The sequence below is a fragment of the Nansenia antarctica genome (assembly GCF_963989245.1).
Source record: "Nansenia antarctica genome assembly, chromosome: 9".
Lineage (NCBI taxonomy): Eukaryota > Metazoa > Chordata > Actinopteri > Argentiniformes > Microstomatidae > Nansenia > Nansenia antarctica.
In genome coordinates this window covers 1716531-1729727 of record NC_137679.1, presented here as the reverse complement: position 1 = coordinate 1729727, position 13197 = coordinate 1716531, and the positions used below count along the sequence as shown (strand labels likewise).

Sequence of the window (13197 nt, the reverse complement as noted above, 5' to 3'; positions counted from 1 at the left end):
CTAGTCAAGTTTAAGACCTTTTTAGACCTTTTTTAGACCTCTTTGGATATGATAGCTTTTTGTCATCCTCAAGGTGATGAAATTAGGGATTTCACTGCCATACAGACAAAAAAGGAAGCGAATTGGCATTTCTTTGGTTCCAGCTTGATTAATTTCCGTGTAAATAGATGTGGTCGGACTGATTTCCTTGCAGGATCTCGTTTTTAAGACCTAGCACCTCATTTTTAGACCGAATAACTACAACTTGAGACCTTTTTAGGCCTTATAAATTGGATTGCTGGATTTGAGACTTAACAGCTTTTTAAGACCAGCGCGGGAACCCTGAGTATATCAAGACTTATTTCCCCCACTGTATGATACTGGAAATAGCAGAAATCCAGAACATTTCAGTACTATGAAACACAAAAACCTGAAATGCAAAAGGTGAACATCTCTTTATTGAGGACAACACAGCAGTCTGAGGAAAAGTGTTGATTTATATTTCATGGATGTCTGAAAACAGGTTTAATTAACTCAGACTGTTTAGTGTTAAAATGTTAAGTTAATCAGTTAGTTCAAACAGAATGTTGTACATCACACTTCCTGAATTAGACATTTCTTACAAATCGAAACATACTGTTGCTATCGTTCAACTGCCGAGTTTCAGTTACAGTAATTAGACGCTGCCACCTACAGGCCACCGAAGAACACTGCACACAAAATGTAGGAAAGCAGCTTCTCCAGCAACAACAGTATTTCATAACCAGAGGCTGTGTTCGTATTGTCTAGACTACCTTCCGTTCCATGGAACTTTTTAATGCTGCTGGTTATATTTGTGTTGTACTTTCCAAACACAGCCAGTCTGTCTGTCTCTCTGCTTCTAGAACCAAACACAGCCAGTCTGTCTGTCTCTCTGCTTCTAGAACCAAACACAGCCAGTCTATCTCTGCTTTCTGAAACCAACCGAGTGTCGAAGCCAGGCAGTCGATGCTACTGAGGCCTGTGTTAGCCCGCTGAGCCGAAGCCTTAGGCGTTAGCTCTGGGAACCGACAACAGATCCTTCATAAGGTTACTGAACCTGCAACTGTACGACTATGATACCACTACACGTTGGTATGGAAAAATAACAAATGTTATCTTTGCATGTCCTACTACACAGAGATGCACAGTAATAATGATGTATAATATTTATTCCACAGCCAGCTACAGTAAGGTTCAGAAGGGCCAGTGGCCAATATTACAGTCAGTTATTTGTGGTCCGATTTTTAACAGCGCATTTCTCGTGGATTAAAGGAACACACTACTATTCGTTGTGAAGCGTCACCTTATTTTTCGACGTACTCGGGGTGTTTTTGGTTCATCCAGACAGCTTTGTTTTTTTAATCCATCAAGTAATCAAGTAAGTACAGCATCTCCTGGTTAAGCATTTGAGCAATGCTGGTGGGAATGGTAGGGTTAGGGTCAGGGTCAGGGTCAGGGTCAGGGTCAGCTAGCGCACAACTGCTGCACTCTGCTTAACTACCGCAATGCATCATGGGATGAACCCACAACACCCTAGGGAAGTAAAAACAATTATGCCCAAATTCCCAAAATAGTTAAAACAGCTAATAAGCAACAGCTAGGTGTTGAGTATATATATATATACACACACACAAAATAGCTCAAATCTTTAGTTATCCTAATATGAATAACATTGTGTTTATAAGATAAAACAAGCATCGATTTCAGACATACAGCAGGCTTTATGTGCTTCTACAGAAATATGCCTTAACGCTGACATTCTTGTTTCACTACGGCCGCGTTCGTAAATTCACTCTGAGAGCGCCGGAGCGTCCACGTGACTGCCTCTTGTCCAATCAAATTACTTGGTCTCTTTATGACGTCGAACCCAGCGTGCACTCCGGCGAATTTACGAACGCGGCCTAAAGTGAATAATATCACTTAAGCCTAATCTATAGATCTATTTTCGGTCTAATTAATTAATATTTCAGTGTCAGTCAAAGCAAAATAGAAGTGTCATCCTGATTTGTTTGGTTAAACCACCCATGAGACTCAACTTATAATTTCGAAAAAATGTCATTAAAAATAAAAACAGGTTCACATTAAGTATGTTATATGATTTCAATTAAATCCACGTGACTATTATAGTGACTAGACTCGAGGTCCGTCTCATATGCAGATACAGAGCTGCTGAAAATGTTTATACCAAAACATCGACAACTACCTCAGTATTCAAAGTGCAATTAACTCAGTTAAGATTATAAGAGTAGGCAATCAACCAAGCAGGAACAAGAACAACTAGATGTGATTGTTGCATTCCATATCCTTGTATGTAATACACCTCTACATTTGATATACACACACAAGCTTGAGAGCATTCATGTAAAAATCATCTTGAAAACGTACGAGAAGAAAATAAAAAAGAAAGAATAGTAGAAAATAGCCGAGGGTTATTGCTACCAGTGAATAATAACACGTCACAGCAGGCAAGTCCTACAGAGCAAACAAACAAAATCGTTTCTATACGCAAAACCCCGAAACGATTTACAAAATGGCCGACATCCAAACTTGAGATTCATGCGCGGTTGACGTGTTTGCTGTGCGTCGTCAACGTGCGAAATTCAGAGTAGCCAAACCCGCATGACACTCAAGTTAGGACCGTTTACGTTCGTAGTTCGACGTCAGCATCGTGGTGTCTCTTAGTGGTCAGGTTTAAAGTGTCTCAGTGTCAGGGTTGCCAGAGGGGATTAACCATTTCCAGCCTAACCACAGTCTAAAAACCGCTAAATAAATCCACCCAAAAACCCAGCCCATCTGGCAACCCTGGTCAGCTCAGTGTTGTTGTGTTCTACCCAAGCCCATCTGGCAACCCTGCTCAGCTCAATGTTGTTGTCCCAGCCTATCTGGCAACCCTGCTCAGCCCATCTGGCAACCCTGCTCAGCTCAGTGTTCTAGGGCCTGTGCGGGTGTCCGGCCTCGTCCGCCAGGTTGAGGATGTAGCCGGCGATGTCCTCCTCCGTCGGGGCGTCCGACATCACCCACGACTCGTTGGCGGCCGTCACCTGCAGGCGGCAGATGGGACAGTTTTTGCTCTGGCCGCTCCTGAGGAAACAAACACAACTGTTAATTCGGTTAACACTCAGGGTGTGTTCTCACTAGAACATTTGCTTCACTTGGAATCGGAGTTTAGGATAAAATTCGCTTTGCTCTGCGTCGTTTGGAGCTGTGAGAACGCGCATTCGAAGTTGCTCCCGGAGCAAAGAACCTACGGATGCTCCGCTTGAAAAGGGTGGTTTCTCTCCGGTTAGAAGCGACACATCGAGTCCATAGGACTCCATAGGAAAGTCCATAGGAAATAGGACATAGGTCTGTCCATAGGAAAACAACAGCGCACGCGTGTTGATCTGGATAAGAGAAGGACGAACGGGCAATTTTCTATTTTACTACCACGTCTGTTGCTTCGATTGCGTATGTTACTTCGTTTACATGAAGGGCTGTGAGAACGCAAATCAGAGAAATAATTTATGCAACAATGTTGCAAACTCATCCACTTGCTCCGGGTCTCGATTCGGACTTTCATGTGAGAACATCAGCCATGAGGGGTCATTTGACCCTGTGAGTAAAGGAAAAAAGTATATCTTTGCACTCGATCAAATTTCAGGACCCTCCTTTCATGACTTTTCCTAGATATGTGCGTTCTACCACCCAGTATCCTTACATTTTCAAAATCACATCAGGATAAGCTAGTATGAAGCTATTTTGCCATTTTTCTGTGTAGGAAGCAGGCTAATTTACAAGCGGCCAACTAGTGGTCATTGGGTGTAACTAGCAGCTTGAACATTGTAAAGTCTATGGTCATTTGACCGCCGAGGCGGCTCTTATAGTAAAAAAGGCACGGCTGTTCTAGTGTTAAGGTAATTACCCCTCCAGAAAAAGGACTGTGTTTCAATTTAATTAGATTTGTCTGTGGATGTACATATACTGTGGATATGCAAACGTTATATTAACCGCTTTTGGACAGCAGTGCCGATACAAAACAAAGCCTGGAGTCTCTCAAGCTTACGACAACAAACTTGTTTGAATTTCCACAGCTGGGCTTTCTAGTCACGAGAACATCTACTTATCTACTAACCCTCATAGTAATTGTTTGATTTTCAAAATCCCAAACTGTATAGAGAGCCAAAAGAAGATGAAACGCTTCCTCTTTCCAACAGCAGGGGGCAGCGTACTTCCTCTGTGTTGGGTCATAGAGAGTACGTGTGTGTAGTAGTTTGTTCCAGTACGTGTGTGTGTGTGTGTGTAGTTTTGTTCCAGCACGTGTGTGTGTGTGTGTGTGTAGTTTTGTTCCAGCACGTGTGTGTGTGTGTAGTTTGTTCCAGCACGTGTGTGTGTGTGTGTGTGTGTAGTTTGGTTCCAGTACGTGTGTGTAGTAGTGTGTTCCTACCACTTGTCGATGCACTTGTGACAGAAGCTGTGGGCGCAGGGCAGGATGAGGTCGGCACGGCCGTCCATGCAGATGCAACACTCCTCCTCATCTGTCAGCTGCTTCACTCTGCAAGGCGAGGCAGCAGCTTTATCAGTACGGCACATCTCACACAACAGGGCCAACCCCCCCCCCACACACACACACACACACCCCTCCCCCACTCACCCCCCCCCAGACACACAGACAGACACACCTACACCCCTCACCCACACACACACACACACACACACACACACACACCCCTCACCCACACACACACACACACACACACACCCACACCAACCCCCCCCTCCCCAGACAGACAGACACACCTACACCCCCCCCCCAGACAGACAGACAGACAGACAGACAGACACACCTACACACCCCCCCCCCCCCCCCCCCAGACAGACACACCTACACCCCCCCCCCCCCCCCCCAGACAGACAGACAGACAGACAGACACACCTACACCCACCCCCCCCTCACACACCTGCCCATCCACATGCTGGCCTGGCAGGAGTCAGCGGAGCAGAGCGGTCCGGAGGTCCCGGCCTCTCTGGCGCCCCCTGGTGCCAGCACCTCCGCGGCCTGGCTGGTCACGTCCCGGTACAGCTGGATGAACTGGTACAGGTTCATGATGCGCGAGGCCTCCACCACCCCGCTCTCCTTGTTGATCTGCCAGAGAGGAGGCGCCGGGTTACCATGGTAACGAGAGGATACGCCGGGTTATACCAGGGTAACGAGAGGAGACGCCGGGTTACCATGGTGACATCAACAAAACACTGTGTTGCCAGTCTAAGACACACACACACACATGCCAAAAGGGGAGGCTATCACTGAGACTGCCAATGGCCCCGGGCCTGAGCTAGATTACTCTTCCTGCTACAACTGGTGGATTGATGATTCACCTGCTTAGTCAAATGTATCGATTGTAAGTCGCTTTGGAATAAGGCGTCTGCTAAATGCCAAAAATTGGTAATAATAACCTTGGTACACACTATCCACACCACCACCACCACCGCTGTCTGTCTGTCTGTCTGTCTCTCTCACCTTGGTACACACTACCCTCACAGCCACCCTGTCTGTCTGCCTGTCTGTCTGCCTGTCTGCCTGCCTGCCTGTCTGTCTGTTTGTCTCTCTCACCTTGGTACACACTACCCTCACAGCCACCCTGTCTGTCTGTCTGTCTGTCTGCCTGTCTGTCTCTCTCACCTTGGTACACACTACCCTCACAGCTACCTTCCCTGTCTGTCTGTCTGTCTGTCTGCCTGCCTGCCTGTCTCTCTCTCTCTCTCACCTTGGTGCACACTACCCTGACAGCCACCTTCCCTGTCTGTCTGTCTGCCTGCCTGCCTGCCTGCCTGTCTGTCTGTCTGTCTCTCTCACCTTGGTACACACTACCCTCACCGCCACCTTCCACAGGGCCGAGGCGTCAGAGTCTGGCTGGACTTCAAACAGCAGGTGCTTCTGTTGGCCTGCAGCCAGCTGGGCCGTCCTGCCAGCAGAGAAGAGAAACATGTCAACTCTCCAGACGCCAGGGACACAATGCTTTATTCTGTTGTTGTTTTGTTCAGACAGGAACAATCCAACAGCTGTGGGAAACCAACGAGGTCCACACAGTCATACACATCCAAAACATTTCACAAAACATTGTTGCTACTGCACAGCACTTTATGTTCAGCACTTTGTGTCTCTTACGTCCTGTGTCTTTTATTGTTACTATTGTCTTTTCTTCTCTGGCACAGTGTTGAGTGACAAGGGTCATTTCATTTCACTGCATTGTTCCGATACCATTTTTTGATCCCGAAACCGATACCGATACCTGACCGTGCAGTACTTGCCGATACCGAGTACCGATCCGATACCACGGCGTTTGAAAAAACAAAACAAAAAAACATGTTTTTTGAGCCGCATACTCACCTCGATGTAAAATTATTGCTAACACTTAGTCTGGCACTGCTCAAAACCTTTGTAAAACTCGTAAAGTTTTTGTAAAACTTAAGTAAAAAAAAAAAAAAAAAAAAAACGTATGTTTTTGTTAAGTACTCGCCGATACCGATACCAGCATTTTTGTGCGTATCGGTGGCCATGCCGATACTAGTATCGGTATCGGAACAACACTAATTCTTCTGAGTGGGGCAGTCCCACTCATATTTTTCATTTTTATTGACAGTTACAGTGAAGATTTAGACAGGAAGGATGGGTGAGAGAGAGAGGAGGGATGACATGCAGGACATGTCCCCGGCCGGAATCGAACCTAAGCCACCTAAGCGCCCCTCACTGCATGTTTTACTTTGTATTTCTGTGCATGTGACAAATAAAGCACCCTTGAACCATAGCTTCGTATTGAATTGAAATGCTCAAATGGACCGAATTGGAGCAGCAGGGCTGAATTTCCCATATAACAAGATGGCCTCTGTTATGTCCTGCTCCTAACATACAAGGAGGCTGTGCGGTAACCAGGAAGTAATACGTAACGTTTATTTATATGGCACAAATGTTCAACGACAAACAGCCGCCCAAAGTGCTTAACAGATAAAAAAGATAAAACACACTAAAAACAAGGTGCAATACAAATAAAAGTGCAAAAGTGCAGTTGTCCGGGAGGCAGGCTCACCTCAGGTCAAAGGCCAGGGAGAAGAGATGTTTTTTTTAGCTAGTTTTTTTAAAAGCCTTTTAGATAGGCTGCTTTGAAGAAGGCTCTATACCCTCTTGTTTTTAGTTTGGTCCTGGGGACCTCCAGAAGCAGTTGGTCAGCTGACCTAAGGGCTCTGGATGGGGTGTGGTGGCACAATAGGTCAGCCAAGTACGGGGGTGCCTGCACGTTCAGTGCTTTAAAAACAATCAAAAGTAAATTAAAATCAATACGGGAGCGGACGGGGAGCCAGGGGAGGGAAGCCAGGATTGGGGTGACCAGCTACACTGGGACCCATGTCTTATGATGGCGCGTGTCCTCACACTGGACTATGATACCTGTGTCAAGCAGGCTCTGCTACTCTGCAGAATTGCCACACAAAAACCGTAGGGGACGATTAATTCCTTGGATTGCTTCAAGATTTCAATTTGGCTCCCCTACTCAGCGGACATAGATTGTTTGAGAAGGCAGCTACATTGACAAGGCAGTATACATTGACAAGGCAGCTACATTGACAAGGCAGTATACATTGACAAGGCAGCTACATTGACAAGGCAGCATACATTGACAAGGCAGCAGACATTGACAAGACAGCTACATTGACAAGGCAGCATACATTGACAAGACAGCTACATTGACAAGGCAGCTACATTGACAAGGCAGTATACATTGACAAGGCAGCAGACATTGACAAGGCAGCTACATTGACAAGGCAGCTACATTGACAAGGCAGCAGACATTGACAAGGCAGCAGACATTGACAAGGCAGCATACATTGACAAGGCAGCAGACATTGACAAGGCAGTATACATTGACAAGGCAGCTACATTGACAAGGCAGCTACATTGACAAGGCAGCAGACATTTACAAGGCAGCATACATTGACAAGGCAGCATACATTGACAAGGCAGCTACATTGACAAGGCAGCAGACATTGACAAGGCAGCAGACATTGACAAGGCAGCAGACATTGACATGGCAGCTACATTGAAAAGGCAGCAGACATTGACAAGGCAGCATACATTGACAAGGCAGCATACATTGACAAGGCAGCTACATTGAAAAGGCAGCAGACATTGACAAGGCAGCAGACATTGACAAGGCAGCAGACATTGACATGGCAGCTACATTGACAAGGCAGCAGACATTGACAAGGCAGCTACATTGACAAGGCAGCAGACATTGACAGAACACCGGCAATGGTGTTTCATCCGATGACATTTTGCGTTTCCCGCTTTTCCTGGCACCTGGACAGTTTTAGGTGCTTGAAGGAACATCGTGCTTGCTGGATTGAGTAACGTGTTGGTTTCTTTCACTACGGACTTAAAGCCAACTTCGCGGTCAAGAAGGTTGGCAGTTTTGCAGGCAGTGGAGTTAATAACGGCCACGCAGACGCAAAAGAGATAGAATTTAGATACAAGCTACGCCGCCTCATAGGCAGCGAGAATGAGGCTTGTTAAAATATGTATTACTTTTCCGATCGCACTACTGCGGATATTAATACATATCGATTTATATATTGATCAGAATATTGTAAACATGTATTTTGTTTGTCTTGCCCTCTGGTAGCACCTCTGTGTTTTTTGTTTGTTTGTTTTTCTTTTTGTTGTTGTTTATTTTAGCTTGTGCTGTGGGCATCTGTCTGTCTTGTTGGATGTTGTGTTGTCGCAGTGCTCCGTGTTCTACTCTCAAGGAAACTAAATATATTTGAAAAATATATATAAACTCCTCAAAAAAAGTTTGGAAACGTTATTTCAGTCGATTCTTCCTCCCCTTTAATAATACCAATTGGTATTGTATTTTATATCGTTGGAAAGCCTGATTAGTCACCTTTACAACGAGGTACAACTCGTAAGGATCATCCATTCGTGGAATGAGCGACACAGCTAAACGTGTGGGTAGCGGCCCCCAAAAAATTGCCAAAATCCCCTGCAATATTCTTCCGTTGGTATTACAGTATTAAAGGGGAGGATTAATCAACCAAAATAACGTTTCCGAACTTTTTTTGTGGGGTTTATATCACAGAAGCGCCCGGGGCTCTTACACGTCGTTGAGCTCCGCCACGCGGCCCAGGAACTCGTCGTAGGTGAGGGCGCCGCTGTCACGCACCAGCCCGGCGTGCTTCACCAGCTTCTCAGGCAGGCGGCCCATCACCCCCGGGCCCTGGCCCATGCTGAGAGCCTCACTGGACCGCTCCGGGACCGGACCTCATTCAGCACAGGGGCCTGGCGGCGGTCGCAGAACCAACGTCCTTCACCTGCTGGGTTCAGAGGGAAACAAAACAATCAATCAACTGTACGTTCGTTTGTTTGTTTGCATTTACATTTACATTTTTAGCAGGCATTTAGTAGACGCCTTATTCCAAAGCGATTTACAATCGAGACGTTTGACAAGTGAGTCGTCAGTTCACCAGTCTTGGCAAGAAGAGTAATCTAGCTCAGGCCCGGGGCCATTGGCAGTCGTCGTGATAGAAGAAAAACTGTCTTTTTATAGACACTGGAGAGACAGTACAAGGGGGCAGTAAACATTGTATACATACAGACAATTGTCAACATTGTATACATACAGACATCATAATAACAAAAGAAAGGAATAAAATAAATGAAATGAAATGAAATACAACAGATCAGCAAACGAGATAAATCATCTACTGTTCATTCAGAGTTAGTTAAGTGCTCTTTTATTGTTTTCTTGAAAGTGCCTCTAGAATTTGTTTTACTAACATGCTTGGGTAAAGAGTTCCATCCTGTAATGGCTCTGTCCTAGGTCTAGGTGGTAAGAGATGTGTCCTAGGTCTAGGTGGTAAGAGATAATCCTGAAATTGTAAGTGGCAAGCATTACAACTCTGTTATTCTGGTGTGACATGTATCTGGGTGGTGTTTACAGCCAAGGCTAAAAAGGCTGCTTATAAGTCTTTGATCAACTGCCTGTAGAATGAAGACTTTTTTATTGGGGGTAAAGTACATGTCTACTGTCTGTCTCCAACATATTTAGGAGCAGGGGGTTTATGTACAATCACATCAAAGGACTTCATGTTGTCACCTATTCAGAAAGATGACTCGCTGAACCCCTGATCACCCCAACACCACCTGAACCCCGTGATGATTTGATGGCAGCTACTAGATTGTAAACATAAGTGCAATACTGAAACACAACTGTGAACATTCTCAATCTGCTACTGCGACACTTTAATGAATGTGCAATAACACTATGTGCAATATGACAACCCATGTGTACATAAGGTTCAGAGATAGGAAAAAAAGTTAGGATATTTATAGCATAGCATAGAGTACAGCACAGTGTTTTATTGTATAGTATAGAAGTATAGTATAGTGGATAGTGTACATAGCCTTTATTTATGTAAACCAGCTCTTTTCCCTTCTTGTTTTTAGTCTTTTTCCTAGCACCAGGGGAGCCCCCCCTCCTAAATTTCGTTGTGGTACCTGTACTGTATAAATGACAATAAAGACCATTCATTCATTCATGACGTCAGACAGGCTGGGCGGTGACGTCATCAGGGCAGCAGTAGCGTGCTAACCCTACCTAGCCTAACAATGGCTTTCAACTTATTGGAGATCATATTTTCAACCAAACCCTTAAAGGACCCCCCCCCCCCCCCGTAGCTCTTTAGATAACTATGAATTAACACTGTACTTATATTTAGTGTCCTGTACTGTTAGTTCTATCAGTTGTGATCAAATGAACCAACAACCACAGCTGCTATGTCGCATAGTTAGTTAGACTAACAACAACATCAACAACAACAACAACAACAACAAGATCAAACGTTGTCTCTAAACGCTAACATAGCTACATAGAAGTATTTTGTAAATAAACATGAAAAGCTTACCATGTACTATGAACTATGTGTCATCAACATCGATGTTGCGCATGCGCAGTCGGGTTGTTGTTATGGGTTCTTGTTGATACAGTAAGTGACGTCAGCATACTCTATAACTCTACACTCCAAGGTTGCCAGATAGGATTGACAATTTCCAGCCCGACCAACAAGTCTAGAAACCGCCGAATCCACCCAAAACCATCCTGCCAGTCTGGCAACACACAGACTACAATCAATCACCCTTCTTCTTCTTCAGACGAGAAAGAGGGCGAGTGAAGCCTTCACAAAACAGTCGCTGCGTGATGACGTCACGTGAGAAGAGTGACTCCTTGGCTGTGTTCGGAATGGCGTACTAGCATACTACTCATACTAGATGTGACGTAGATTTAGAGTATGCAGTGCGTTCACACTGTAGATTATGTGAAATTTGAGTATGCGAGAAATGTATACTAGATTTTCGGTCGGCTGGTATTGGCATACTTATTATGAATTTAGTAGGCAGTATGCAGTATATACTCATTGAGTATGCTAGTATGCAGTATGCTAGTATGCCATTTCAAACACAGCCCTTCACAAAACAGTCGCTGTGTGATGACGTCGTCTGAGCGATGTGTACAAATGGCTGTGTGACCAAAGGCTGTGCTAATTAAATAATAATAATTATTATTATTATTATTTTATACATATTATTATTATCTAGGTAGCCTAGCCCTATCAGGTAGAGAGGGGCTCATCTCATCCTAAAGACCTCCTCATCCTCAACTACCCCCCTGCTGTACAGTTTCTCTACTATATAACTTAATAATAATAATAATAATAATAATTAAAAAGAGTAATTAAAAAGAGTAATTCTTCCTTCTTTCATGTTCTTATTCCTGTTGTAAAGCACTTTGAGCTGCATTTCTTGTAATGAAAGGTGCTATAATATAAAGCTTTACTTTTTTTCTTTCTTTCCTAACACCAGGGGAGCCCCCCCTCCTAAATGTCGTTGTTTGGTACCTGTACTGTAGCAATGACAATAAAGACCATTCATTCATTCATTCATTCATTACTTACTTACTTCTTCTCTCTTTGTAACTGCCAATGCCCCCCTGGCATAGATGACTGTTCCTTATGCTGACTGATGGACAGGTGATTCACTTACTTAGACAAATGTGTTTGTTGTAAGTCTCTTTGGATAAAAAGGCTTCTGCTGAATGCTAAAAAGGTTTAAAAATCTCCCTGCAGCCCCGGCCTTTATAAGGGACCTATCGCTAAGCCACGCCCCCTCCTATCGCTAAGCCACGCCCCCTCCTATTAGTGCAGCAGATTAAATCAATATTTCATAAGAATCGTTCACTTGGTGATACAAGCACCAAATTTGGCACAAATGATGTCCAGGATGTACTTTCTAAGAAAAGTACGGTTTCCAGCTGAAAATCCAAGATGGCTGCCACTTTTCAAGATGGCCGCCTCATCAGATGCAAAATAACGTTTTTTGGAGTAGAACTTGAATGAACAGAAATGGGTTAATGGTCCAAACATCAAAATGAATGTATCCTTACTGGAACTCAATTGTGTCAATTGGCGTCTTTGGAGCAAACTCATCCTCAGGTTTTCCATGAATTTCAGCTTGGAAAGTTTGTGGTCCACAAGACTCACAGGGAGTTCTCAGGCTTACCCATTGACCAAGCTCACGAGCAGGCCAATGCAGTTGTTAAAGGTGATGGTGGTGCCATTGGCCTTACAGAGGATCCATCTGCATTGAGGCGGTGGATGGTGTCTGGACCAGAAGTTAGCCAGTTAGTCAACCAGTATGAGTTGGCATCTCAAGTCAAAGAAGCAAACAAAGATGTCAGGCATCATGAGCAGACCAGTCAGTCTCAGAAGTCCTTCACTGACAAGGTCCAAAAGTTGTTTGATGTGATGAAGGATCTGGGCAATCCTTTCCAGGAAGAGTCCAAAGATCTGCTCACATTGGACACAAAAACCATCGCACATCCCAGTGCTGCTGAGCTTGTAAGAACTCACTTTGAGAAAGGTCAAGCTGCCTTCAGAGACTTTTTCAATGGTCTGGGGGATGAGGGTTCCTTCTATAAGCCCATTAAAAAGAACAAAGCCGACTTATTTCGCCAAGAGGCAGCTGCAGCTTCCAGTGACATGAAGAAGCAGGTACTCAAAGATGACTGTCGTCTGTTCTCGCAGCTTTTTATATCGTGCCAATCACGAGAGTGTGACCTGCTTGAGTTCTTTAAGCATGAGAATAAACCTTTCCCTGCTGCACTGAGTGACACA

General features: G+C 44.6%; 1 protein-coding gene across 2 annotated transcripts; it reads right to left on the bottom strand.

The window, feature by feature from the left end:
* Window positions 1-429: 429 nt before the first annotated feature.
* rnf141 (ring finger protein 141) lies at window positions 430-11182 on the bottom strand. 2 transcript variants are annotated; one of them, XM_080538836.1, is made up of 6 exons: window positions 10933-11182; window positions 9127-9342; window positions 5834-5942; window positions 4938-5122; window positions 4424-4531; window positions 430-3081 (listed from the first exon to the last, which is right to left on the bottom strand). In XM_080538836.1, the coding sequence occupies exons 2-6, from the start codon at window positions 9252-9254 to the stop codon at window positions 2931-2933; spliced, it is 681 nt and encodes a 226-aa protein (XP_080394962.1). In that variant the 5' UTR covers window positions 9255-9342; window positions 10933-11182; the 3' UTR covers window positions 430-2930. The 2 variants fall into 2 exon arrangements, with proteins under 2 accessions (XP_080394962.1, XP_080394963.1); XM_080538837.1 differs by having other exon boundaries at window positions 9127-9339.
* Between the last annotated feature and the right edge of the window lie 2015 nt (window positions 11183-13197).